The following is a 27,715-nucleotide window of genomic DNA, read 5'->3' on the forward strand; positions in this document are numbered from 1 at the left end:
GTGCATTACTCAACCTGGAACCTGTCAACTATGAACTTTGACTCGTGGCCAAGAGAGGACGCCACCAGATCACACTGTTGTCACATTGGCCTCGATAATTTACAAATTGTTCAGCGTCCAATGAATTTTCGTTCTGAGCCGATACCTGCTAACAAATGCACTTATTAACGAGAAAGTCGCGTAAATAAAAAATAACACGTCAATAATCGTCATTAACAAAACATTCTACGTGATATTATGATTATAGCGAAATAGTGGAAGGGTAGCCAAAGGGTTATTAAGCAACAAGATTTTATCTGGTCGTTAGAAAATATATCGTTATGAAGTGGAGTGCTTTTTGTAAGCGATGAGACAACGGATAGATCGATTTGTAATTAGTGATAAAAATGGATGTGCGACCATTAATTTGTAGTATAGTTGGGTGTTCGAGATAGGAAGTAATTTTTTATCATCCCGTAACGTAATTAGGTTTGAGCGCGGTCAAAAATGTAATGAGCACGTCGCGATCACGACCATCGATGGAGGTGGTGCATCCCGGATAAAAATAATGTCCCGGAGAATTTTTCTTTGAGCAGGCAACACCGCAGTCCACGTGGACTCGATGCGCGCTTGTCAACGTCCTCGAAGGCGTGTTCCATCTAATGTGCCCCCACCATTGGCCGAGTGTTCGATGACGTATGCCGCAAACAACCACGTGGGTCTGTCTCTCCCGCCGCTCAACAGTCGCGGCAGATGAGCCCGGACTCGGGGTAAAGTTGTATGTGTATTGGTTGATCCGCAAGTCGCTTCTTCGCGCGAACAACGGAACAATGGATTGTGCGCGTTAAAATTTTTCACCGATTTGAGTAGTGTGTGTTCCACACGACCATGTCCGCTGTGAGTTCGGCGTTTGTGCTCGAGTACAGTTGATAGTGATGGTGATGAGTAAACGGTGATAGAGGTGGAAGCGTGGTCCGACCGGTGTAGCCATGTACCCCACCCCTGCTCGGCACCCATCTGCCGCGGTAAGTGGTTGTTTAGGTTTGCCCCCGCCGCCGCCGCCGCCGCCTCGCCTGCGATCGTGTTAAGTCGCTAACCAAAAGCATGGCCCTCTTCCTCCCGTCTAACGTCGTTAAGTGGCAATTACCTGCGCAAGATTTCGTTTTTATTTCTCCCGGAGAATAATTAATTTTTAATATCTATTGTTTTACCGTGTTTCGACGCGACCGAGCTGGCCCTCAAGGCTGCAACAACACGTTGTTCCGTGCGGCGAACGCATCCACAACACAATCTACGGGAAGCCTTCCTTTCATTACAAAAATAAAGAAAATCTATGACATCAACATAACCCTACTTACCGAACAACAAACCTACTCCCAACCAGTACCACTTGTACATTGTAATTATCAAATTAAGACCCATTCACTATTCATTAATAACCCATCATGAATAAACATTGACAACGCGTTAATACTCATCAATATTAAACAAAATTACACTCGCTTTTAATTCAAACAATTCTTGTGACTGTCAACAAAACTCGTGTTGCCAATCGACCACGAAAATTTACATTACATTATGTACGATGTTCGATTAAATAAATTCCTTCAGATTTTCCCGTTTCTGATTTCTGCATCGCAAGAGAATGCACCACGGATCAAGTCGGATCAACAAACTAATTTTTCTGGATAATGAACGTTGAGATTTGTATTTGTTCATTTGGCACTACTTAATATTTATTCAAACAATTGAAATTTATTTAAAAGTACAAATTTAGTCTTATTCTGGTGTTAAATTTGCGTTGTATAACAATCCCTTTTAGTTATGTTGTGAAGAATTCGCTAAACAGTAGGTTTTTACCGTTGCACAACAATTTGCGTATTACTGACAATTACCGATTGAGGTTAGGTTTGTATCAGACTTTTTTCCTCCGATAACCGAATCGTTTCCAGATTTTCACGAATGACCGGATTTTGGCAAATTTTTGACTCGTCTTTCCCCCTCTCGGAGCAATTACTCGATGTCCCGCCACTATTAACATTCCGCTTGTATCACTTACACACGCGAAAGATAGCAAGTCACGTCATTACCTAAATAATACATTAATTACTCCCGATAGTTTATTTTCGTTGACTGCGCCTCTCATTAATATTTCTTCAATTAATTCCGTCTTACATGTAGGTATTAATGTGTCTACATCAATAAAATTCATCAATTAACACAAACACATTCGTGCGCCGTATAATGGCGTGAATGCCGGCGTACTACTCGACAATCAATATTGCACACAAACAAAATGTAAACAAATTCTGTGTGAAGTCAAGTTTATCGAGATCACACAGACGGTAACCCCACAATAAATAAATATACAGATTTGCATATTTTACGCTCCGGGTGCATTTTTAATTCGACGAGTTAATCGTCTCGGCGTTAATTTGTGTCAAGAGGAGATGGTCGATCGGTTTAAATATTTATGGAAATCGATCTCGGGTTTTCTAGGGTGGGATCTGTTCCTCCAGTCTATTGCAGCTTCCTAGGTGGGCACGCGGACTTGCATTTGAGACATTATCGTAGGTGATGATGAATAACGGTCAAACAACGAACCAAAACACTACCGTGTTTTTCTGTTTAGTTGATTAAATGTGTGAACTCTCTTTAAATGGAGTGAACAAAAACGTGGCGCGAGAAGTTCCCACGAAGAATCGAATCGCGAAGTTGGGTGTAATCTGTGAGAACTACAATACACAAAATGCGGAAAAGACTAACAAACAATGGAAGAAGACGTATTGATTGGAAGTCCAAAGTTGATTTGTGGAAAATGAAAATTATTGGACGAGATACAAAAGTTCTTGAGTTCGAATTTTGCCGTTTTATTTGGCATGGGGGAAGGACAAGAGTGTCGAGACTTAGATACACTGTACAATATCAGAACGGAGGAAAACAATGACGTGGTTTACTTCTACTTTATCATTTAAACAATTTGCTGACATTCTACCAAGACATAAATAAGTCTAGTTGTGTGGGGGTGCTCACAAGACTGATAATTTGTTACTTTTAACAAGTACGGCGTTAGAGCATCTTCGTTTAATTCAAGAAAAGAATTAACTCAAGCAAAGTCACGAGATAATGGAGTTTATAAAGATCGATCAATCATCGGTCAAGTCATTAATTATTTCTAAAATTGTAAATTCAACGATAAACAGTTTCCTTTGCCCACTAAAGTATTCCAGTTTTATCGTCAGTAATTTTTTATATATTCCTTTTTTGTGTTGTAGTGCATAGATAAATATTTGTTTATAACATTTTAAAAATGTGTGTAATTACTCCTTAACGTTATCTTTTATACAGCTTACACCGTGCTATTATGTGCAGTTAATTATCAAAAAAGTCATTGTTGTTATTTATACTTTTAAATACACACACACACACACACATCCATTTTCATCGTTACATGCGAAGCAATAGAATGTTTGCAGAACTAATTATCATTGTAAATTTTTTCCGTTTAAAATGCGGTCGGGAATATCGTAATATTGTACAAAGTACAAAAGCGGCTTTATTAGTCGCGCTTTTACGCACATGAAGGGATAAAACTGTGTTGTAACATCTGCACTCCGTCTTAGTCTACCAGTGCGGATGTATGATGTGGAATTGATACAGACATATCTTCGCCTTTGCGCATACCAATCTGCAAAGTAACGTCTAAACTTGTTGTTTCCTCTTTTTGATAAATCTAACCGAGCGAAGATTATCTTCGGAATAATCGTTCGCATAATCACGTTAATGTTTTGTAATCTCGTAAATTGTGGCAACCGGCAAATAAAATGCATCGCAGTGTATAACTTGAAATTGCAATCTCCCTTTTAGAAATAATTGATATGACTTGGAAGCACGCAACGTTCAATTTTTTATTAACTGAAATGGTTTTTATAATCGCACTCGTATTTACTTTTAAATTAATGAACAATCTGTCCGTAAAACGTGTTATTAAGTGAATTAAAAAAATTAGATTGTCACAATGATAAAGTAATGATTTTTCTCTCTTGTGATTATCTCCCTCGGCAAGGTACTCGCGGGGAATCGCTCAACGTGAACACGAATTAATACTGCGAAGGGTCGATCGCTACTGATATGAAGTCTAATAGAAGTGTCGCGTTTTAAAATTTAAATTAAATTGTCTTCTTTACTTGAATCAACACGTCTCGTTTCACTACAGCCTGGCCACTTAATGAGAGATTTTCTCCCCGTCTTGCTTCCATCCTTCCGCACCATTGTTATCCGAAATTTACGTCTCAGTGGGTAGATAAAGGAATTTGTTTCATAATTTTTTCGCAAATTTATGGGACACTTTCAATGTTTAATATAAAAAAATCCGACAGGCTCCCACAGTTATTTCATCTTTCGATAAATGGTATTTTAATTGTCATAATGGCGACGCATTTAAATGTTTACGCCATATAACAATTAATAATCGTCGAGCAAAATCGTATTATTAAATTCATAAACGATTGTTTGGACTTGTGCTTGCGTTAATTCGATTATGATTGGAATAATTTAGGACACGTTTTAGCTCATTCAAATTTATGTTTAGTTTTACCTTATCGATTCGTTAATTACTTGTGTACATGCCATTCTGTAATTTATTATAAACTAAACCGCACAAAGAGAACATCTACTGGGTGTTGGCAAAACGTGTAACAATTAAATGGTGCAGCTCACGATAAAACTTTAATATCCATCGATCCCCCTTCCTCGAATACCTACCTTATTATCTTTCTACAAATGCCACGACTCTCTATCCCAAAGATTCTGACACCCACCCCTTGTCGATCCCTCGTTGCATGGGTTTTAATGTTTTACCGACCTATCAAGCTCATGTGTTTACGCTGAAGACTACTTCCGATCCCAGAAATAGATCCACACCGTATCGAAAATCTATTTTGAGCAATCTGCTTTTTTCCATCTAATTTTTATTTGTAACGCGGCAACATAAACGTTTTCTTATTGCCTCAAGTCTGAGTTTTTTCAAAACTTTTTTGTCCAAACGATCTTGAACAATAACATTGTGAGTATGCTGTTTGTGGCCACAAAGCTGTTCAGTCGGTGCTAATTTGAAAGCGGATTTGTCCATCTGTGACGAGCGATAAAAACACAAATATTTTTTAATGTTCTTGGAGTTAACAGTCATAGGTGAGGTGATGAAGTTTAGGGCCCATTCACCATTTTTATGTTTGCCCAAGCTATTTAGTATTTCACTGTTACTGTGCGTTTGATTCCAAAACGAAGAACTCTCTCAAGAAGCACGTTTAATCGCGGACAACATTGAGGCACTTTGGTGTCTTTTTGTTGAGCAAAGCAAGAGTCATTCGGTCAGGTCTGGAGAGTTTTATGATCAGTCGAGTGAAGCAAGTGATGTTGACGCCATGTTATCTCCAATTAAAATCCACATATCGGTTTAATTGCATGTAGAGTTGCACGGCAGTTTGCGTCAATCCGTAAACCTTATGACTGTGTGCGCGACCCCAGTCAACAATAATTCCACCTCCGTCTTGACCCACACCAATTACTTCTTACTCTTCTTGTCGATTTCGCTGTTGTTGTTTCACGAAGATGGTCACGTTTTAAGCCCATAATTAATTCGTTACGTAAGCTTATTGCTGTTGTTTTCCAACATGTGTCGGAGCAAAGAGTTGATCATGTAACTAAAACTTGAACACCATAGCCGGTGTCTAATTGGCGAGGCAGAAGGTCTTGGAGGTTATGTTTCCGAATACAATTAAGCAGTATCATTAATCCGAGAAGAATAAACAGTGTCGTGTAAATTCCGTAATTAAAAGACTGGGAGAGTTTGATGGACAAAAATAATCTCTGTTTTAATTTTATTTAAACAATTTTTCTGACTGTCAAAAACCCGGTGTCGCCAACCGTTCACAAACTCAACGTTACATCGTATACGTTGTCCGATCAAATAAATTCCTTGAGATTCCGCCGTTCTTTATGTTGACAGAGATTCATCACAGATCTAGTGAAGTCAACAAAATATTTTTTTAAGTCGCGAACAGTAAAACACGGTTTTCGTACAAAAAATCTCGAGTTTTATTTTTACACAATTGGCACTACTTATTAACCCGTGACTGTCATTCAATTTGAAATGAGTAAAAAAGTAAATTTTGTCTTTTGGCCTTCTGGCTAATTGTATTGTATCTATTCTGTTTTTATGAAGAACACGCTAAAAAGTACGTTTTTACCGTTGCACAACCATATGGTGACGCATTACCAACAATAAGTAAATGAGGTTAGGTTCGCATCCTACATTTTGTTCCTCGTTTTATTTTGTTAGTTTGTCGTGTTTTTGCGTATTTTTGAGCACACTTGTGGCCGAGTCAAAACGTAAGTATTGCACCGGCGTGATTATTAAACGGATGTAAAGTTTTCAGAGAACGCACGGAGCAAGTTTAATATAAGAGGAATGAACCGTGTCGTGTTAAATTCCGTAAGACAAAGACTGGAAGAGTTTAATGGACAAAAGCGCGGCATCTCAACAAAAATAAACGGATGGGAAGAAAATGATATACGTTCGGGACTGAACGTCTGAATGTCTGTGCTAATGCAATACTCGGTGATTAATTATGATTAATCTTTCTTACAATTTACCGTCGCCATTTATACCGTAACACGAACATAATGAAGTACTGATACGTCATCATTACGATGCGAGCTAATTTGTAGGGAATGCGACTCGCATTGGTACGAATAGGGCCGATTAGTTGTAAAAAAAATGAATACCGGTTTAGTGGAACCGAAAAAATCTTGGCGCACTTATTTATTTGTCAGTATTACATAAAGGGTGATTCAGCGTCGTTTCTGTTAGCTGGCGACAGTACAAAAGTGTAACAGTAGAAGGCGCCACCGCTAATTAGTCATCGGAGTACACTAGAGTGCGCCGAACTATGACCACGATGTTCTTCGACTGCGGAGTCTTGTTTAATTACTTTCGCAGGTCAACTAGATTGAACTTTTGTAGATGTGTGGGCGAAACATTTAACTGTCGAATAATTTGTAACATTTTCTTGGTGCTGTTCACATTATTAACAAGACAGTAAGGTGTTACGTTTACTTCCCGTTACACCCCGAAGTCGCTCACACGTTACTCTTCATCTAATTGAGGAACTGAATGTTGTGCGCCATAAAGAATGCTGGTCACGAACCGAATGAATTATGGATTTTGGCGTGAGAAAACTTTTCTGTTGCTTTAATGCGTCCCTTAAATTTGGCAGAATAATTATTTGCTGCCGCAAATTAAAATTATTCGAGACATTTTCTTCCTAGAGCTCAAATTATCTTGAAATTTAGTTTAGTTAAAACTTCGTCGTCGTCGTCGTCGTTAACCGACTGTTAGACACCCATTAAGGGCATAACGTGGTATGTCGCTAATAACTCTACATTAAAAACTCCATCAAGTCAACTTATGTCTTGCTGCACCTGTAGCCTCTCCGCTTGGTTAGCGAATATTTTTTAACACCGTTATTTTCTTAATTGAAAACCGAACGTTTATCCATACATTAAACGCCGCCAATAAAATTCCTCGATTTTGTTGGTTTATTTTCGAATTCGCATTTTGCAACGCGTTATAAAATGTAATCGAAGTTGGATATTGAAAAAAGCACAACCATATTTACGACCGGAAAATAACATTCGGCACTTCCATTCTGACGACACGCTTGGATTTTGTAAATTAGCGCCCCTCGGATAATTACGGCAACCCGTTGGGAGATTCGTCGAAATTGATTTTTATTAGTTGCTTCCATTTTCTTATCTGGTTCCCTCCAAACGGGAGTTTATGCAACCGAATGGGGACGAGCCGGGAGGTCTGGACTCGTGTTTACACAACTTGCGCAATAAAAGTGGAAACAGAACAAACAGTAAAATCGTTTAGTGAGGGAGTTAAGTTGCAGCCGAAAACCTCCACGTTAATTACTCACTACTTGTGCAAATACATTTTTTCGATCACTAATCAGACTAAATTGACTCGACATTCATATTAAATCGGTGCGAAAGGGTGCCCTCCCTGCATCTACATCTGTCATCTGGAGGGATGTTCGGCAGCTGCGGTGCTAATTATCAGTGTGCACCACCGATACATTCATACTTTTGACGCTTGCACTGCCCACATGGGGTTGTCAGACATGTTGTCTAGGAACAAATGCGACTTTCTTGCAGTTCTGTTTGATGCAGAAATTGAAGCTTTTACACGTGAATTGGAAAAAAATTGTCCTGACCGATTATGTCCTTTATGCGAGCACTAAAACGTAAAACCGGTGAAACGGAAGAGCGGAGTTATTAACCTGAACACATTAAACAAGCTCGTGCATAGTTAAACCATCAGATGGGAAACGAGTGATGCCACCACTTCGCATATTGTTGATCCAACGCAATTGTTTCGTTAATGTAAAATATTTACGCAACTTACGATTTTGTGACATTACATGATTATGATCGCATTAGCGATTGCGCTTTTTTATCTTTTATCCGCGTAAAAATGGTTTACCCATTTGGACACGAGGCGACGTGCAATTCTGTGCAATTTTGGGATTGTGTAAAGCCGTCGGAGCAGCACAGTTGAAATATTGAATGATGGCAGTGGCAAGATTAGAAATGCTTTTAGTTCATATATTCTATTCACAGGGTAAGGATTTACTTCTTCCTGTTATTAAATATTCAGTTGTGGATCTGTACAAAACAAGAGTCCGCACATTTTCGTGCATACACCGAATTGGATATAAATCTCAATGCACTAGATTTTTATATGTGAACGCAAAGAGATGCAAATCAACATTTTTCCAACCTGCAGTCCATGACGTCAATAACGTTTTAAATTGGATTTCAGATTTATCTTCTGTATACACAATATGCATGCGGGTATTGTTAAATATGAGGGACCTGATATGTCTAGCTCAAAAACATATAAATAAGATAGATGCGTTGTTCCATTTTTCAGCTATCACAGGATATATAGCAGCGTTCACTAAAACGAATATGGTGCAGACCTCGAGGCGGGTTTCTTTCAAAATGACGATTATTTTTGCGTATCCGATCGACCCCTTCGGTCCAGAAAAAGAACGGTTTATCTAGACCAGACGAGTAATTCCTCCCTCTCGGTTCAACTTAATTTGTATATTGTTTTCATTTGTGAGTCCGGGGATGTCGTGCGAAAGTTAGCGGCTTTTGTTGCTTCATCCGGGGCTCGTTAGCAAGTCTAACCGTGCAGGTTCATCACTTTAATGCTGCCAGTTGATTCTTCCCTATAAGACGACGCTAAATGGAATTTGAAATTCGCTTAAAAGAAATTTGTAGACTCTAGTTTGTGACAGTTTCAATTCTGTCTTACGTTATGCCGAAAGATTGTGCAATAGTATTTTGCTTCGAGAAATTTAACAAAAATATAAAATAAAAAGAAGTTTCTTGACTTTTGAGGTTATGTTCGTAGTTCGTTCGTCTTTCCAGTGACAATTTGTTTCGTAACGTCAGTTTCAAAGTCGAACCTAACCCAACTTTTTTTACGAAAAGAAAAACATGAAGGATGCCAACAAGGATTAACCGTAAGGGACGGGGTTACGTAACAAATTCGTCCTCTCGGCGACCGTGACTTTGATCAGGATGTTGGGCATTGACAATCAGGATTTCGGATGAAGAGCAGGAGGTCGCGCTTTGGTACTTTTTGATCTGTGCCACCGGAAGAGTCCGGCGGAGGCAAAGGTAAACGCGATGAATGTGCCTGAAGGGCTCTGCGCAACCAATTATTGTACAGATAGAGGATAAACAGCGTCAAAGAGTGTCCACGAGGGGTGAGCGGGTCGCAGCTCTTCGCGCACGACATACGAATCAATAAAAACTGACACTTTTTTACCCTATACACGTCTATTCGCTCACGTACGTGTATACCGGCGGATATATATGGAATTTCGCGACTCCACGATTACACGAACGGAATTTGATTTTCCCATTTTTTGGTAATTTGCATTTAGATACGCTAGAAATCGAATCCCTTATCAAAAGGACAATTTGAATATTTATGCACACCCTACGCACGTGTGCCAGCTTTTGTTGCGCTACACCCTACTGACACCCAAGTTAAACGCAAGCCGCAAGCACAAATCAGGTGATCAACTCGGATGAACATTTCTTCATTTTATTCTTCACAAAGTAATTGTCCCGTCCGGGCAATTTTTGCATCGATTCTTGTCGAGTTGAACACCAAACCAAAAGATCTCGCCAGTCGTGTTGTAGTCCGCAACAACAAATCAATCTCAAACTCTATTCTTGCAGCGCATTCTTGCGATATTTGGTGTAAGCGGAGCAAATACTACAAAAAACAAAAAGTTGGAAGCTTGCCCGGCCACAAATTACACAACCGCACCAATTACTACATCAACATTCGTTGATTTGATCACCTAAGAAGTGAAAATCTTGAACAGTTCTCGTGGACGATTCTCTTCGAGTAAACTTCGATCAAAAATATGACCGACCGACGGCTCAAATATGCAAATATAAATGAAATTTCTTGGCGTTCGCCCAACAGACGATATTTGAAAACGTTCACGCTAATAGTTGTCGCGTTTCGTCTACTTTTCTCTTGTCCGAATTTAAAAGTTTCAATTCGGTTAATTGCATTGTTGAATCCAGCGATACGACCAATTTTTGGAGGCGACTCCTCAAAGCTGTAAACAACGCAGAATTGATGTTTTCTTCTTTATGAGTAATAACGTCATGAATAAATGTATTATTATGCAGTAAAATATAAACTGAATAATACGAGATTTTATGGTGAGTTCCACCAACACCAACAGTCTACTACCAGATACGCGGGGCGCATTTTCTCAATGTGCAGTTAGAATCGAACGAGTTGCACTTTTGTGCTTCGCCACCCTCATTCCCTTTTTTTTGTTGTAGTTGTTGCTTTAGCCGTGTTGATTTTCGTTAATCGCCCTCTTGCTCGACATGCCAAGATTATCCCTCTGTTTGAATATTTATGTTGCAGAATTGAATCGCTCCTCCAGATTGGGGCAACTGAAACGCGAACATAAACGAGAGTGTAATAAACGAATGGTCGTCTATCGATCCAAAAGACAAACAAAAGACAGACCAAGAAATGTAATGAACAACTTTGGAGTTATTGAGGGGAAAATACACTTTTCGTATCGATCGCCAAAAATTATTACTACGTGGAATCGAAGCGATCAAGTGATGCGGCTATTTTTTAATGCGGTTCTGTCTGGTGCGATGTAACACTTGTCGGTTGAAATTCGGAAATAACTTCGATCGCGGTTTTGACTTGTATCATCCAGTAATCAAACAGACTGAAATGTAATCAAAGGATTCATGAAAGCGTATGAAAATTAATACCTCTACTTGAGGAGATTGCGCATTCATCTCCTATTCAAGAGGATATGACGTCACTAACGGAACACATCGATCGCAAATTAGATATCTGATGACAAGTGAGAATGATATTCCGCCAGCACCTTGTCACCGTTATAAATTGGTAAATGGTTTCTGCTTAACCACTATTGTCTGGGAAAATTGCTTCTTCGTCTTGGCGCCGACAACAAACCACTTTAAAAATTGTCTTCCTTGACGATTCCCCTTTAAATTCTAATTAACAGTCTCGTGAGCGCACTCGACGTCATTTTTAAATCGAGTATAGATCACTAACATTGCCAACGCTGCTTATTTATCGACCATTTTCCGTTTGGCTACGATTCAACGTCCGAATCTCGTGTTATTTTTTATCGGAGATGGTGCTCCTTGGATCTTAATTGGCAACACTAGTGGCGCTGAATTTACGGTAGCATAAAGATAATCGAGCTGGCAGTGTAAAATAGTCCAATCAATAAGCATAAATCGTTATATGACTGAAGTAAAGTGGTTGATATGATTGGTGGTGGTGCTTTAATAACACGGCGCTTCCCTCGCCGCGAACGATTCAATGAACCTCTTAACAAATCTGTGTAATGAGTTCCCTCCTCAGTAGCGGAATAATGCAGTGAAAATCTCGGAACGATATAGCCAGATTATGTGGTGGTTTTGTTAGGGGTGCCATCCCCCTCTACATCCACCCCGAACGACTACTGCGACTGTTGTGTTAGTTTAGTTGCCGACACGTTTCCGCTGACAGCTGACGGTCAACCAAATCGGAAACGGGACCTATCACTTGTTTTTTATTTATTACACGTTTTAAATAGCTATTTTTAATCAGGACTGCGAGTGGTGTGGTGCGTGTCTTCTACCCTTGGATAATTATTATCAGCTCTGGATTTATGGGACTCGTTACACAAATAACATGTTCAAAACGGTTGGTAACTGATCACACTTTGTTTTTGAAAAATTGTGACCAACAAAAAACTAACTCGACTAATTAAGGTCGGCACACCGACCAACACAGAAATACGATGAGTATTTGCCTCTCATTGACCTTTAATTCCGGTTATTCTCACCACTATGTCTCGGGTTCGAAGAATATTTCCGAGGAATTCGAGAATTTATTGTCTGTTCACATCGATTTAGGTAACTGCGGCGGGGTCGTAGGCGGGAAAGTGGAGGTTCAGCTTTGGGGTGTAGAAATTTAAAATTTTAAGGTATCTGTTGTGGACAAGTCACCGGTTTACCGAAAACTGGGTAATGTTTCATTTGAAGGGGTAATAGGCCCGAATGAATTATTCCTGTGGGAATCATTATCTGGAGTACCTACCCCTAACAGACTAATTCAAGTAGTGCCAACGTCTGCTTCATTCTAGACTAGACCAAATTTGTCACTTAGAAGTTTTAACACGACTTGCACAGAAATTTATGAAATATAATCTGAATTAATTGGTTTTTTAGAGCGTTTTTACATTTTACCTCGTACCTACAATGTGCAGACGCAAGAAAAATTAATTAAAGAACTAATTCTGTTGTTTACGTTGATTTGAACACTGCGTATCTTTAAGTAACAGATAATTAATTGGGAACAACGTGGATGGGTGCCCACGAACAACTAGTTGCAATTTAATTCCAACTCAAGAGGGGAAGCTTCTGCTTCTTTAATATCTCTTTAATGGTAACAAATGTAAAATGTCTTAATTTCAACCGAAAACGGGTTGTTTGACGTTTGAAGTTGTCATTTCACATTCCAGTGACAGTTCGCTTCGAAGTCGAATCTAACCAAACTTTTTTCCCTAAGAAAATTAATGCATTTTCTGTATTATAAATGCAGATAATAACACATAGTTCGAAGTATTTATTTTGTGCATTAATGCCGGTGCTAGAAAAACATCGAAATATCAGTGCTTCAGGTAATTTAGCTGAGGCCGCAGCAGTCAAAGAACTCGATTTTATATTTTTTATGGACTCCTGAAATATTTATTTTTATTTGTGTAATGACATTATAGCATGACTCGTGATTGGATTTAAAAAATGTAAGTTCTTGAAAATTAAAATTTATAAATCAGTTTGGCTAATTGACCTTTACGTGAAGTAGATATGGCAACATTGCATGACCGCCAGTAATCAGCTGTTGACAACGTCAAATCGTAAAAAATGTTTGAAGAAATAGATCCAAAAAATGAACGTTCCAGCGTAACGAAAGATTTGCACCGCAAAAAAATTGTTCAGTGAAATTAAATTGGCAAGGGCGTCAATATTATAATGTAAAAAGCATTTGAAAGATTTTCGCGTCTAGTCTTGGCCGCAACGTTGCCAAACTTCCACGTTGTCGACAGCTTATCGATGTCAGAATATGGGCGGCACGATTCCGACGATTTACAATAATTTTAAAATAATATTCATGTCAGTGAACGATAATTTACGAGATTTAAAAATAAAACTTCCAGAGATTCTGAAATCTTTATCTTTGAGTTTATTGTGGCTAATTCTGTAAAAGTATGAGAATTGAGTGAGTCTCTGCAAGTTTCTCCATTAACCGCCTATTAAAAGTTCTAATTTTATTGTTCACCGTTCACTGTACTTCTGTTTTGTCGTTTCTTGTGAAGCTTATTTGGTGCTTGTCGATTAAATCCTCCCAATCTGTGCTTACAGAAACGGGAGTGAATACCAAAAAATAAGAGATTCTACATCAACATTACTCACTCGAGCGATACATAAACATAACAATGTTAAATATTGTTTCTTTAAAATTCCAAATAAAATTTTCAACATGGCGATGCCAACGTCGTTTGCCAATTACAAATCGCACATGTTTCGTTCAGTTGTGACCCAAGTTGATGGAGTTTACACAGATTTTTCCAGTGTTTTTGACACCTCAAATCATAACATTTTCCGTACAAATTTCTGCTGCGCATTGATTTATCTAGTTCGTTTCGCTTCACACCTAAAGTAAGGAACATGCTTCGGGGAGTGTCCACCTTTCTTAATTTTTGTCTTACGACGTATATACGCCGAGTATTTTACTAATGGTGTTGTAATTTGTTTGCAGGGTCCGCCACCACAAGGCGGTCAATTAAAATTTACAATTGCCGACACGCTGGAGCGAATAAAAGAAGAATTTAACTTTCTGCAGGCGCAGTATCACACGTAAGTCCTCTTTATCTTTATCTTCGACTTTAATCGATTCCGGCATTTCGTATAAGTATGTATTTGCAAATTTATTCATTGGCAAACATTCTCTGGCGTCATGGGTGTATAGAGATTTAATTTAACAAAATACTTTCCGAATGACGACGTGCACGTAATTTACAAGTGCTCAAGTGAAGCTTCGGTGCAAGAGGTTTTGTTATCATTTTTGCAAGTTGATGCAACAAAGAAGTTTCCAAGTTTGATGTTTTCTATTTTCAACTAGACTAAAATCGCGCATTTGATCTGTCGCAAGGACCGCCTCTTGACGGCAGCGGTGGAAGATTGATTGCGGAGTTTTTTAAAGTTTGTGGAGTTAGATGACCGCTACCGAAATTTTTAAGCTTTTGTTCGTTGTGACAGACAATTGTTGATCGGACTATCAAGTGATTTCGTCGAACACATCTCGAAATGTATTAATAGTAACAGTTTGAATTACATCGAGTTGATCTTTTTCAGGTTAAAATTAGAGTGTGAAAAACTGGCTAGTGAGAAGACTGAGATGCAGCGGCACTACGTTATGGTGAGTAAAAATGGTCGATTGAAGATTGTTTGAGAGTGCGGTGCATGAGACAGACACGATTGTTTGAAATCTAATTGCTGTTAATAGTTGCGAGGTAATTGTGGAGTTCCAAGGAGAAAAAAAATGTGTTGTGGTCGGCCAAGCGTGCAGTCTAAATTGTAACAAAAGACAACAGCGGTTCTCTAATCCATTGCGAAAGCTGAAAATATAAAACAGGAAGGTGAAGAGTTGGATCCATTAGGACGTAATGAGCACGTTTCCTTGCTCGCTAATGATTTATCCGAGCAGTCTCGTATTCCGGTCACACTCTCAATAATAATGTCGCCTAGAAATTTTTGTGTAGCGAGTAATTGTGGTCGGTGTTGATTAAAATATTTCCGTTGGGTTCGTTTACCGTAAAAACGTTACCAGTCGGATAAATTTACGCCGACGTAGGTGTCTGGAAAGTGGCAACCGTCCGCATTGTTCGTACATATTGCATATAAAGTAAGTTATTTGGAAGCGTCGGGGGTGGGGGTGGTGTAGCAGCATCCCGACCCGGAACCTCTAAGGGTTGACATCCGGACCGCGCCTGCCAGAGCAGCCACCATAAACAGCTATTTCACTTGTATCAGACGTGACAAGCACCTTGTCGAGCTCGGTAATCGATACACGCCCTTCCCCCGACAACCCCACGCCCTTTCGGATGCGATTCCAACCGTGTTCGTCCGCCGGAAAAATTGTAGCTGGTTGGAAGGATTTAGGTTCTCTCTGTTCGCGCAACTCGGATAAATAGCCCCGGAGAGTTACGGCTTTCATGCCTCGCACAACGGACGACTTTTTCGCAAGATCGGGGGGATGGAAATTTTACCATGTTCGGTGTTAATTGGAAAATGCCGCCGAAACACTCCCTTATCGTTGCGAAACTTTTTAAATGTTTTCAAAACCTTCCTTCCTCAAGTCTCGCTCGACGCAATTTCTTGACACTTATCCAGGTGCAACTTTCGACTCGTTTAAACTGGTATTTCTGTCTAAACCAATATTTGATGAAGCGTGCCCGACAAGATAATTACTATTTTCGTGTCCGAGCGAAAGTGCGAACTGTGCGGCCAAGAAATCGCACCACTGGGGTTGTTGCATCGTAATGCAGCCTGCACACGCACTTACGACCACACAATCGATCCGGTGGTAGACTGTAAGTAATATTATTGTCAGTAGTGTAATCAGCGGATTGCCAGTAATCACGGTACGAATGTAAATTGTGATTGATAGCGCATGAACATTCAATCATTTGTACATGTAATATTGTCAATTTGTACCCCATTTCAAACCTACCTTTTATCCATTCCGTTGTGATCTTTGCCGAAAAGAACATTTTTAATTGTTCCAGACATTTTTACGCGTGGGAAATCTACTAATCTATTAGTTTTATTGCGAGTGCAATTTACAAGAAAAATTGTGTAAATAGAATCAGAAAATGGCACCTACGTGAACAGGATTTCGATTCTAACCCATATAATACATATTCACATCTTTATTTAGTTTATTTAAATTGACTTATTTAAAACTTTCCGACCGACAATTAGTTTTTTGACTTTTGAGGTTATGTCGTTCAAAATTTCCATGACATTCAAATTCGAATCTAACCTAACTTTTTTTAAGAAATTAATTCATTTTCTCTGTTAATAAATTGAGTTGATGAGACTTGAAGTACTTATTTAAGGTTTGTTAATTCATACTTCATGAAACGTCGTTTCTGATGTCCCGGAGGATTCCATTTCTGCGTCCACTTTTCGTCGAATTTTGATGCAGCAGGGTCTCTAGGAACCGACTTTTCCTTCCTTTCACTGTTTCAAAATCGTCAAATTTACTTAACATACGAACGAATGAATTGCATTTAACAATCAGTTATGAGCTTGGGCAACACTTTTTAACAATAACTACAACTTGGCAACAATTTCAAAGTGTAAAACTTTCGAAATTATTTGACATCTCCATTTTATCTTCTCGATTTACGTTCAGAGTTATTTACGTTTGCGTCGGACGATTTTGTTTTTCTCTTCTTTTCTGGCATTCCATTTTTACTAATAAGGATCAAATATTGAGAAAAAAAAGCAGCATCAGTCCAATTTTTTTTTCCAATATCCCGTCGTCATCCTGTAGAATATAACACGATGTCAAACATGTCTGTGTGCATTCGTATCAAATCGAGCGACAAGGAGATTGTCAGCGTGGAATATGAGCTCTGTTTACAATTTTAAAATAAACACTTTCGCAAGTGCAAACTAGAGTTTTTACATGAGCACTTCAGGAGCGGTTATTAAGTGCGGTACAATAAAAAATGCGACCAATACTTGCCAACAAGTATTTTTGTTTGAAATGAAAATTTCCGGCGATCGAAAAAAGGTGTTGGGCGATAAAACTAGGAGCGCCTCGGTTGAAAGAGTTCGGTTAAAATTATTTTCTCTTCTTGCCGATGTGTTGATTACTTTTTATGGTCCTCGCATTTCTTGTAAATCCGCTTTGATCAGAATCTACCACGCAACCCCCTCGATCGGCGAAATGAAAAGTAAACGGGGGTCGGGAGATTCGCGTCTGAAATTTTCTTCGTACGAGTGAAGCGTCATCAAATGAAGAAATAAAGAACGAGGAGAAAGTATAATGGACGAACCTGGAGAAGATAACCGAGGATCTGATAAGATTTGTGTCGAGTTATAATTCCGCAGAGAGGGGCAAAACTCGGTTAAGTACGGTGAACGTTGGGGAACGGAACGTGACACGATTTACTATCCCTTTAAATAAGGTTATTACACGAAAACAATATTACTCGCTAGACTTGAATTATTGCCGGCGACATTTTTTTAAACGCGTTACGCCATCACTCAAACTGCTAATTATTTATTTCCCTCTCGATCGCACTAATTCTCTTCTCTTTGTTGCAGTATTACGAAATGTCTTATGGCCTTAACGTAGAAATGCATAAACAGGTAAGATTACGCCGGTCGATTCTCGAGTCGCAGCTTTCCTGCGTAACTTATTTTTTTCTTCGAGCTCGATTAAATTTTCTGTTCGTTCGTTCATCTTTGCATTTTGTTCCAGACTGAAATCGCAAAACGCTTAAACGCAATTATCGCCCAAGTGCTGCCGTTTCTGGCCCAAGAACATCAACAACAAGTGGCAACGGCAGTTGAAAGAGCGAAACAAGTCACGATGACGGAACTGAACGCGATAATTGGGGTGTGTAATAATTATTTTCTTCGGAATTTATTTTATTCGACGTTTTATCGATTACCGTTTAGTTTATCAATGCCTACGATGAGACTACTTATATGTTTTATTTAGGTTGGTAGTTCTTGCAATTTGCATGATAATTTAAGAACATCTTAGCAGCTAGCCAGCTACATCTTTCAATGTCATCACAACGACAGTCTGTGTGTTTGTATCACGTTTCCCTCGAATCCCCCAATATTTGAACGAAGAGACAAAGATGTGATGACTTTCAAAGAAACATTTTAAAACAATATAAGTAGTACCTACATCTTCGAAGTAAATTTTTGTTTGGTTCATCTTCTAAATTGTCTCTCTACATTTATTTTTGGGTTTATCACGTACATTGGTGTTGGTTTATATTGTTTTAATTTTGTCCGTTGTTGTTTCCAGCAACAACAACAACAAGGTCTTCAACAGTTGCTTGTAAGTAGTTCTGTTAGCGTACCTCTTGGGTGGTTAAGTGTAAATTGAGTGGGAGTCCTTCGTGTAGTTGTTGATTTTGCATGGCATTTGATATCAGTATGTCGGCAGAATAATCGATGATTAAGTGATGGTTTTATTAGCAACAGATCCACGCCCAGCAGCTTCCTCACGGTGCTCACGGTCCGGGACTGCCCATAGGTCCGCATCCGGGTCTGCCAGGGATGGGTCCGGCCGCCGGTCTGCTAGGTTTCGGAGCCGGCCTGAGCTCCGGAGTGCCCGGAGCCCCCTCAGGTCCGCACGCCTCCGTGGCCGGAGGCGGCCATCCCCTACTCAAATCTGCAGAGCTCCACTCCAGGGAGTCGGTCGACATCAAAGGACCCGGATCCGCGAACGCCGAAGAAAGACTGGTGAGTGTCGACGAAGGTGTCGGTGCGATATTTGTCCGAGTTTGTTTCAGAATTCCGTTTCTCCGGGCGACCGAGATAAATACAGATCGAGATCGCCGCCAGACGTGGAACCGGACGTGAAGCGACGGAAAGAAGATAAATTAGGTCACGTAAGTAACATCTTTTTTTTTCGGCATCATCAATCGGTAGAGTTTAAAAATTGCGAAAAGTTCGTCGACAAGAAAGAAGTGGCGCTGTAGCAGTAGACGGAAGAATTGGGGGCCCGAATCTAATTTGTTGGGACTCGTTTCGAGGTAGCTGTGGGGTTTGTCAAGACCTGTGTCGATGACAAAGTGTCGGCCATGTTTTGTGCTGGATCACCAACTGATACGGATAAAGCTTAGGGTTATAAATAAATGACGATTCTCGCCTGAGGTACTCCACTTCCCCCAGTCGGTTTCAGCGCAGGCATTACATTTTATGAAATTGCTTCGCCGGAATTATATAAGAGAGCTTTTAATACCTCGACAGTATTTGTTCTGGTGTATCTAATTTCTTCGGTGGATTTCTGTCGCTGCCACCACATCATTTTATCGATTCGCATTAAGTTCACTCAATAATTAATCACGTAGACGATTGCCGCACGTGAAGAAAAACGCACACGCCGATTTTAAGTGGGTGGTGTGTTGCTTTGATTTTTCGCGAGGAAATCGCATCGATCGATGGGAATTGTTTGGCGAGTTCCACCGGTGTGCAATCATTAAACATTGACGACGAAGGTGGATGCGGAGTTTACAATCGTAGTAATGGAGGATTATTTTTGTGGAACTGCAAACAACGCGGAGCGAGGGGGATAAATAATTGCGTCCGGAACGACTGGGATTGATGACGGCGGAGAGGGATGGTCGGGGGTGACATAAAGGAGATATTACACACAAAAGCGCCATCAAATTTTATTCAAATTGTGATTTATGAGTAAACAGTGACACCGTGTTCTTTGTCTTCCCATCAAACGAAAAAAACATTTTCAAGTATCTTATAATCCCCAACGGTCCAAACTAACACCCAGATTTCGTAATTAACGCTGAGACACATTTATTTTATGGGTAATTCAAAAAAACGTCTGTCGGAAACTAAATTGTAGTCGTCAAGTTTGTCAATTCACCAGTGATTTTCATATTGTGCAGTTGGTAACCAAGATTTTTCAAATAATTCATTTATTTCAATATGACGTCATCATTGTCAAATGTCAATATATTTTATTAAAGTGAAAAGTTCAAATTGTCCCAAAAGGAACTGGGGCGGTTTTATTAGGGCCGTTGCAAATTATTATGTTTTATTTGGACGTTTCCTTTATAGACTTTATTAAATTACTCAAAGTCTTTCCGCAATAAAAATGTTTAGAATCTGAACCAATGTAAATTATTTTGTTACTAGATTTGACGAGACTGTGCCCCAGAGAGAAAATTCAATCGCCCCAAATGCAGCGGAAAGAAATATTTTATTCAAAATTACATTTTGACAGTGCAGGAGGTTTTTTTTTCTACCATATTGGACTTTCCAGATGGCAAATTTCATCTCGCCAATGAAGGGAACAATCGCCGACAAGTTATTTATTTTGGACAAAATTAAACGTTCCGTTTTTATATCGTGATTTAGGCAAATCTGTTTGTTTAACTCGTTCGTGTTTATTTTCTTTTTTTACATCACACTGGTGCGCCTCATTTTTACAGTTTTACTGCATTCACTATAAAATGGTTTGTTTAAATTGGCTTTTATTAAAAATTACAACTGTTTTGAAACAATGACTCAAATTTGATCAACACGATGACGAAATTAATCCAGAACCGTAGGAATTTTTTTTGTCCGAGCAAAAAGTCCGTGGCGTAATGATTTGTCGCTTTTTTAACAGCAAAGTTGTGGTAATAATAGGGGAGAGCGGTTATTTTTCTATCGATTTTATTTGGTAAGTTCCTTGTAGTTTGTTCTCATCACTGCAGTATCACATTTATGTTTGAATCAATAATTTATGACACTCGCTATGAAATATCGGGCTTCAAATGTCTCTCCATATTAAATAAATTACACCGAACCATATAAAAATCGATCGCTAATATGTTTAATGGAACTGTTTGTATATTAATGAAATGTATTTCATAAATAAATTCTATAGTCCGTAATTAATAATTCCGTAGATTATTATTTGTGAAGTAAATATTTCACCGTAACGATCATTTTCCATCCATAAATATATATTTCGCATGAATACAAATTAACGTCTAGTGGAGGTGGTTAATTGATTTTTTTTTCCAGGAGAGTGACGGCGAAAAAAGCGACCAGGACCTGGTGGTGGACGTTGCAAACGAGGTGAGTCGCAACCGTAACGAAGAAGAGTTTTGTGTTAAGTAATTTGGTTTAGGAAGCGTCGTCACCTCACACGAACGGCGAACACGTAGCGTTGAGCAATTCGAGTGAAATTCGAGAAAACGGAAGCACCAACGGGGACAAAATCAAAGTGGAACGGCCTCCCAGCAGAAGCGGTTCGTCGTCGTCACGAAGCACACCTTCTCTGAAAAGTAAAGATGTAAGATTATTCACACTGCCATTCATCGACCCGTTTAATCTGTCCCATCCGGAATTTCGCTTGTGAAGCTGTCCAAAGAGAATTTCGCCATTTCGTGCTGTTGCAGGAAAAACCCCTGACACCTGGCTCAAAGCCTCGATCCACAACGCCGAATTTGGGAGCTGCCCCCGGAGCGAGTGGTCCCAAAGTTGGGCTTGGCCAGTACCCCCCCTACAGTCTGGGGGGAGCCCGCGGCAGTGAACACCTCGGTCCGTACAACAACGTCGCCTCCTCGCCTTACAGTAGACCCCCGTTGATGGGGTACGACGGCCACCCCCACGCCAGAACACCAGGAATCGCCACGAACGGTCTCAGCTCCATACCCGGAGGCAAACCGTACGTCTAGATCTGGTCGCGTCACGTCGAGTGTCTTATCGAGTGTTGCAGGGCCTACTCTTTCCACATGAACGGCGAGGGCCAGCTCCAGCCGGTGCCGTTTCCCACGGACGCCCTCATAGGTCCGGGGATCCCCAGACACGCCAGACAAATCAACACTTTGAACCACGGCGAGGTGGTGTGCGCAGTCACCATCTCGAACCCCACCAAGTACGTGTACACGGGAGGCAAAGGGTGCGTGAAAGTGTGGGACATCAGCCAGCCGGGAAACAAGACCCCCGTGTCCCAACTGGACTGTCTGGTAGGTGGCAAAGTAACGACAAGGAAAAGTGTCAAGAGGGGGATTTTTCAGCAACGGGATAACTACATCAGATCTGTGAAGCTCCTCCCTGACGGTCGCACCTTGATCGTAGGGGGCGAAGCCAGCAACCTATCGATCTGGGACCTCGCCAGCCCCACGCCTCGAATCAAAGCGGAACTGACGTCGAGCGCCCCGGCCTGCTACGCCCTAGCCATCAGTCCCGATTCCAAAGTGTGCTTCAGTTGTTGTTCGGACGGCAACATCGCAGTGTGGGACCTCCACAACCAGACGCTAGTTAGACAGTTTCAAGGACACACGGACGGTGCCTCTTGTATAGACATTTCTTCGGAGGGAACCAAGTTGTGGACCGGTGGTTTGGACAATACAGTGCGGAGTTGGGACTTGCGCGAGGGCAAACAGCTGCAACAGCACGACTTTAGTTCGCAAATATTCTCGCTGGGGTACTGTCCGACCGGGGAGTGGTTGGCCGTCGGCATGGAAAACTCGCACGTGGAAGTTCTGCACGCGCTCAAGCCGGACAAGTACCAGTTGCATCTGCACGAGAGTTGTGTTCTCAGTTTGAGGTTTGCTACTTGCGGGAAGTGGTTCGTGTCCACGGGCAAAGACAATTTACTTAACGCTTGGCGGACGCCGTACGGTGCCAGCATATTCCAGGTAATGATGCGGGCTTTTTGCTCGGACCGAGCGTTCCTTCGTTTTTCTAATCTCGGTTTTATTTTTCAGTCCAAAGAGTCGTCGAGCGTGTTGAGTTGTGACATTTCCACCGACGATAAGTACATTGTGACGGGATCTGGGGATAAGAAGGCTACCGTGTACGAAGTGATCTATTAATTTTACGTTGTGAGAGTGTACCGGGGCCAGGTCAGCCAGACAGTGACGTACCTACTTACATCGAATTGCAGAGGTCGTTCGGACACAGTTTCCAAACATTTAAAATTACTGAACGAACATGACAAGTTATTATTTTAATAAGTCAATACCTGTTGCCTATTTAATTAATTGTAAATTAAATATTGTAGGTACTGATGTATCATTAAGTAATGTTGAGTAAACAGGAAACAATTCAGTGATAATTATTTATGTTTTAGTTATTGTGACAAATGACTTATATTTGTTATTTGTTTACTCAAAATGTTGTTAATATGTGTGTGAACTAGATGTCTAAAACGGCACAAAGTGATTCAATTACTTAAAATAATTGATTTTTCAATACTTTCTCGATGTTATTACGAAACAGAAGATTACGTAGCATATTTTTCGTAATTAAATAAAAATCTTACAATAATCTGCAGTTTTATTCAACAACAACACATCCAACCCTTCAGTAACTATTTAGTATTGAAGATGGGGTCTTCGCTGAACTTGATTTGAGTAGCAGGTCCAAACTCTTCGAATATGACGATTTCATTTTCTCCCGTCTGCAAGAACGGACCAGGCAGATAAAGCGTTTGTTGCGGCCCTATCATCGCGTGCTTGCCGAGAGCAAATCCGTTAACAAAGACAACTCCTTTGGTCCATTCTTGCATGTCGATAAACGTATCTTTTGGATCTCCTTCTACAGTCAACGTGCCTCTGTACAACACCGGTCCTGTTTGCGAACCATCGAAAGGTTTCCAATCAGCGAGTTCAGCAATCCATGACTTTTTGAATTCCAGAGGATAAATAGTCCACGAGGACAATTCCTCTTCGTTCAGATAAACCTGGTTGTCTTCGGAGAGACCCTTGTACTGGTAGTACAAATTTCCGAAGTTGCCGCGTCCCCAATTTTCAATGACAATATCCAGAGTGGCGTCGCTTAGATCTTCAGACGTCAAAGTGATGTTTGAATTTTCTTGTTTCCAGTAGCCGAAACCTTTGAGGTCGTCGCTGCTACTCAGTGGTTTGGAAATCAAAACTCCGTTGATCAAGACCATGATAGTATCACGCACGTGACCTGTGATGGTGAGGACTGAATCCGCCGCAATGCTTAGACCTTCTTGGCGGTAAACTATGTAACCGTAACTTTGCCCAGAATCGTTATTGATTGGTAGTTTCTCCATTGGGAGAGGATTCTGACTTTTTACCACGGGAGAACTTGCGATGATATCGTCAAAGTCGAGTTGTTCTGTGACATCAACAGAAGCATATGCTTGACGTTCCATCAGCTCTGGTTGATCAGGTGTTAGCGTTTCCACAGTGTTGTACTGTTTGATCAACTCCTTAGCTATGTAGTATTTATCTGTGTAATCTCCGGCTTCTGATAATGGAGCGTCGTAGTCGTAACTAGTTGTGGTGGGTTGAAAATTGGAATTGTCACCTGGCCCGATGTTTGCTCCGTTCAAAAATCCCCAGTTTGTTCCTCCGTGGAACATGTACATGTTTACAGAAGCTGGAAATGTCAGAATGGTTTCGAGAATCCCGCCGAAAGTGTTGTTGGCAACTGTATGATGTTCTTCAGACCAATGGTCGTACCATCCAGTCCAATACTCCATTGTCATTAGGGGCCTGTCAGGTTGCATTCTTTTCAGTGAATTCAAATACCCTAATGGGTTCCCTCCAAAATTGATAGTCTGGAGGAGTAAATCTGGCAGTGTTCCAGAAGTTCCACCAGCACTGTCAGAAGTAACCAACAACTCCACTATACCCTTGTCCCGTATTAAATCGTACAGTTGTTGAATATAATCCAAATCCTTCTGGGGGCTGGATCCGTACTCGTTCTCCACTTGCACAGCTATTATGGGTCCACCATTGGTAAATTGCAATTCGGCCAGAAGAGGAAGCAGTTTGTCAAAGTATCGCTTCACGTATGTCATGTATGTGGCGTCAGGTGTTCTTACTTTGATACCGTCTGCTTTCAACAACCAACTAGGAAAGCCTCCCCATTCCCACTCGGCACAAATATAAGGACCTGGACGGACTATGACGAAGAGATCTTCTTCCTGTGCAATTTTTATGTATTGTTGAACGTCCAGGAATTGTTGCATGTCTGTTCCGCCATCTCCAAAATCGAAGAGTCCGTCTTGTGGTTCGTGGAGGTTCCACGCAACGTAAGTTTCGACTGTGTTCAATCCAGCTGCTCTGAGTTTGCGAAGACGATCTCTCCAGTATTGTGGAGGAATGCGGAAATAGTGCATGGCACCGCTATAGATGGTGATATTCTTGCCGTTTAGAGTGAAGTAAGGCTGGTCTGCTGAGAGTCCTGAAGATATTCCATCTCCTGTGTAGTATTCGTAAAGAGTTGGGAGGTCGGCAGAGGCCACAAGTGAGGTCAGCATGAGTTGAGCCCATAGAGAACTTGAGTAAACGTAATTATAACAAGAGAATTTCATTAGTTTTTGTCCGATGTACTTACAAGTGGACAAGTGCCATTGTTCAGGATCCAACTAAATTCACACGAAACACAATAATGACAATCGATGCGAGATACTTGCATTATATTACTAAAATCTAGATTTTATCAAAAGTGGAAAAATAAAACACTTCTGAATCTGAACACGTAATCAGGAAAATATCAATCTGGAATCAAGGGCCTATTGTAAATTCTAACAGGTGACTTGTTCAAGAAGTCCATTTTCCGTCGTTCAAGAAGACTCAGAGTTTTCAAAAACAAGTTGCTTGTGCAAAATGAAGCTTCAACAATCAACATCAAAAGTAAACGCTACGTAGTGCAAGTTTATAACTACAGTGCATTTTTTTAAACTGTTGCCATAGGGAATTGCATGGTAAAACTTATACCCCCTGTTAACTTTTGTTCTGATGAAAATATTCAAACCATTTTTACAACAAAGTTTGAAGATTTTTTAAACTATCGGATAGATTACAATTCAATATCCTAAACTGTCGAAAAAGTTGTGAAAAACATATTTACTCGTATTTGTTCCCTACTTGTAATAGCATAAACATAACCGGCATAACCAAAAATGTTTTTAATGTCGTCTCAAGTTAAAAAATTCACTCAGCGCAAATTACGAGACAAAAAACACCAGCATTTTTCAACGGTTCCATTGCCAACACAGACTCAGTCATTGTTGATCACGCCGTACTATTTCTAGCGCGCCGGAATAATAGTACGTCGAGCGGTCGCCAGAATAGCGTCCCTGTCGGCTCAACCAGCACCTGACCATCTCCACTTTTGACTTTTGTCACTTTCATTTAAAAGATAGATAGCGAGACCTCCTCGAGGCTATGATTAAATTAGCTTTTGGAAGGCAGAACATTTAAACATTTATTTATAAAAAAAAAAACAAAACGTAAAAACGTTAACGCACAAATAACTCGACAAATTAACAGAAATTGTGAAAGGAATTGTTCAAAGTGCCTTCCTTCGACTGCTAGACAATGTCCCAAGCGATCTTGAAAATTTCTTCGCGTGTTTTGTAAATGTCGCACGGTAATGGAATTACAAGCTTCAGTTAGGTATTCTTGCCCTTAATTCCTCCACAGTTTCTATATGCCGTTCACGATTGTTTTAAACACGCAGGAGGCCGCGATATTTTTTTGTTAGATTGGCGTCAGGTCCTGTCATATGACGTTTCGTTTTTAAATATTCGCATTGTTGTCAATTCCGTCATTAATTTAGTTAATAAGAATTTACCCAGAACTGGCCTACAAATATGTATGTTTCATTTCAATTACAATTTTACGATTATTGTTCCTAATGCGTTCAATTATTTAAAAAATGTAACAACTTAAGAGCAGTGTTCGGTTGAATTATAACCTAAAATAGATTTATTAAGACAAATCACATTACTGCCAACTAAAATGTCAGATTTTCATAGATAGTCCGAATTTGAAATAATCGTGAATGGTTTATAGTTGACCTCTTATGCGTTTTTTTAAACTGTTGCCATAGAGAATTGCTTGGTAAAAATTATACCCTCTGTTGACTTATGATGCACTGCTGATTTGGTGCTAATTTTTATTTTTAATTTTCTCCCGTGTGAACGGATTTTGATAAATGTCATAACTTGTCAAAACTAAACGTCAAACTAATTTTAAAAATTTTAAGCGATCTGGAACCTTTAAGGGGCTCGTCGAACAAAAAAACGTTGTACTATCGCGGCCAAAATACTTTGGTCGTCACTTTTTGACACTTCAAATGTAAATAAAGTATTAATGTCAATATACATGACAATTTTAAATTATTCTTGTCAAAAATATGGCACCTTCAGTTTTTGATAAATATAGAATCGTCTTACTTGCTTCTGAAGGTTGTCTAAACCGCGACCATGTTGATCTTTTGCTTTTGAACCCTGCCTCCGCAGCTGGGATTTACCCCACCCGTATGA

General features: G+C 40.1%; 2 protein-coding genes and 4 long non-coding RNA genes across 11 annotated transcripts; 3 read left to right on the forward strand and 3 right to left on the reverse strand.

Annotated features, from left to right (window-relative positions):
* The first annotated feature begins 710 nt into the window (after nucleotides 1-710).
* On the forward strand, nucleotides 711-23,733 carry gro (groucho). Of its 5 annotated transcripts, none has more exons than XM_069053823.1 (14): nucleotides 711-1,004; nucleotides 14,450-14,547; nucleotides 15,046-15,109; nucleotides 18,031-18,075; nucleotides 18,188-18,325; nucleotides 18,749-18,781; nucleotides 18,922-19,188; nucleotides 19,239-19,337; nucleotides 21,481-21,534; nucleotides 21,587-21,751; nucleotides 21,858-22,126; nucleotides 22,178-22,427; nucleotides 22,479-23,102; nucleotides 23,172-23,733. In XM_069053823.1, the coding sequence occupies exons 1-14, from the start codon at nucleotides 969-971 to the stop codon at nucleotides 23,277-23,279; spliced, it is 2,250 nt and encodes a 749-aa protein (XP_068909924.1). In that variant the 5' UTR covers nucleotides 711-968; the 3' UTR covers nucleotides 23,280-23,733. The 5 variants fall into 5 exon arrangements, with proteins under 5 accessions (XP_068909924.1, XP_068909925.1, XP_068909926.1 ...); XM_069053824.1 differs by having other exon boundaries at nucleotides 18,928-19,188; XM_069053825.1 differs by lacking the exon at nucleotides 18,749-18,781.
* Nucleotides 982-1,474, reverse strand: LOC138135173 (uncharacterized). The gene is made up of 3 exons (XR_011160884.1): nucleotides 1,338-1,474; nucleotides 1,191-1,270; nucleotides 982-1,126 (listed from the first exon to the last, which is right to left on the reverse strand). It is a non-coding gene; the product is annotated as an uncharacterized lncRNA (long non-coding RNA).
* LOC138135169 (uncharacterized) lies at nucleotides 1,705-3,220 on the forward strand. Its single transcript, XR_011160880.1, has 3 exons — nucleotides 1,705-1,882; nucleotides 1,932-2,553; nucleotides 2,612-3,220. It is a non-coding gene; the product is annotated as an uncharacterized lncRNA (long non-coding RNA).
* Nucleotides 5,350-6,671, forward strand: LOC138135176 (uncharacterized). Of its 2 annotated transcripts, none has more exons than XR_011160889.1 (2): nucleotides 5,350-6,369; nucleotides 6,410-6,671. It is a non-coding gene; the product is annotated as an uncharacterized lncRNA (long non-coding RNA). The 2 variants fall into 2 exon arrangements; XR_011160888.1 differs by having other exon boundaries at nucleotides 6,417-6,671.
* Nucleotides 8,636-9,464, reverse strand: LOC138135175 (uncharacterized). The gene is made up of 2 exons (XR_011160886.1): nucleotides 9,368-9,464; nucleotides 8,636-9,315 (listed from the first exon to the last, which is right to left on the reverse strand). It is a non-coding gene; the product is annotated as an uncharacterized lncRNA (long non-coding RNA).
* On the reverse strand, nucleotides 23,725-25,869 carry LOC138135161 (beta-galactosidase-1-like protein 2). The gene is made up of 2 exons (XM_069053829.1): nucleotides 25,780-25,869; nucleotides 23,725-25,721 (listed from the first exon to the last, which is right to left on the reverse strand). Exons 1-2 carry the CDS (start codon nucleotides 25,794-25,796, stop codon nucleotides 23,777-23,779), a joined length of 1,962 nt encoding a protein of 653 aa, XP_068909930.1. The 5' UTR covers nucleotides 25,797-25,869; the 3' UTR covers nucleotides 23,725-23,776.
* Nucleotides 25,870-27,715: the final 1,846 nt, after the last annotated feature.

The sequence above is a fragment of the Tenebrio molitor genome, chromosome 7, assembly GCF_963966145.1.
Source record: "Tenebrio molitor chromosome 7, icTenMoli1.1, whole genome shotgun sequence".
Classification (NCBI taxonomy): Eukaryota; Metazoa; Arthropoda; class Insecta; order Coleoptera; family Tenebrionidae; genus Tenebrio; species Tenebrio molitor.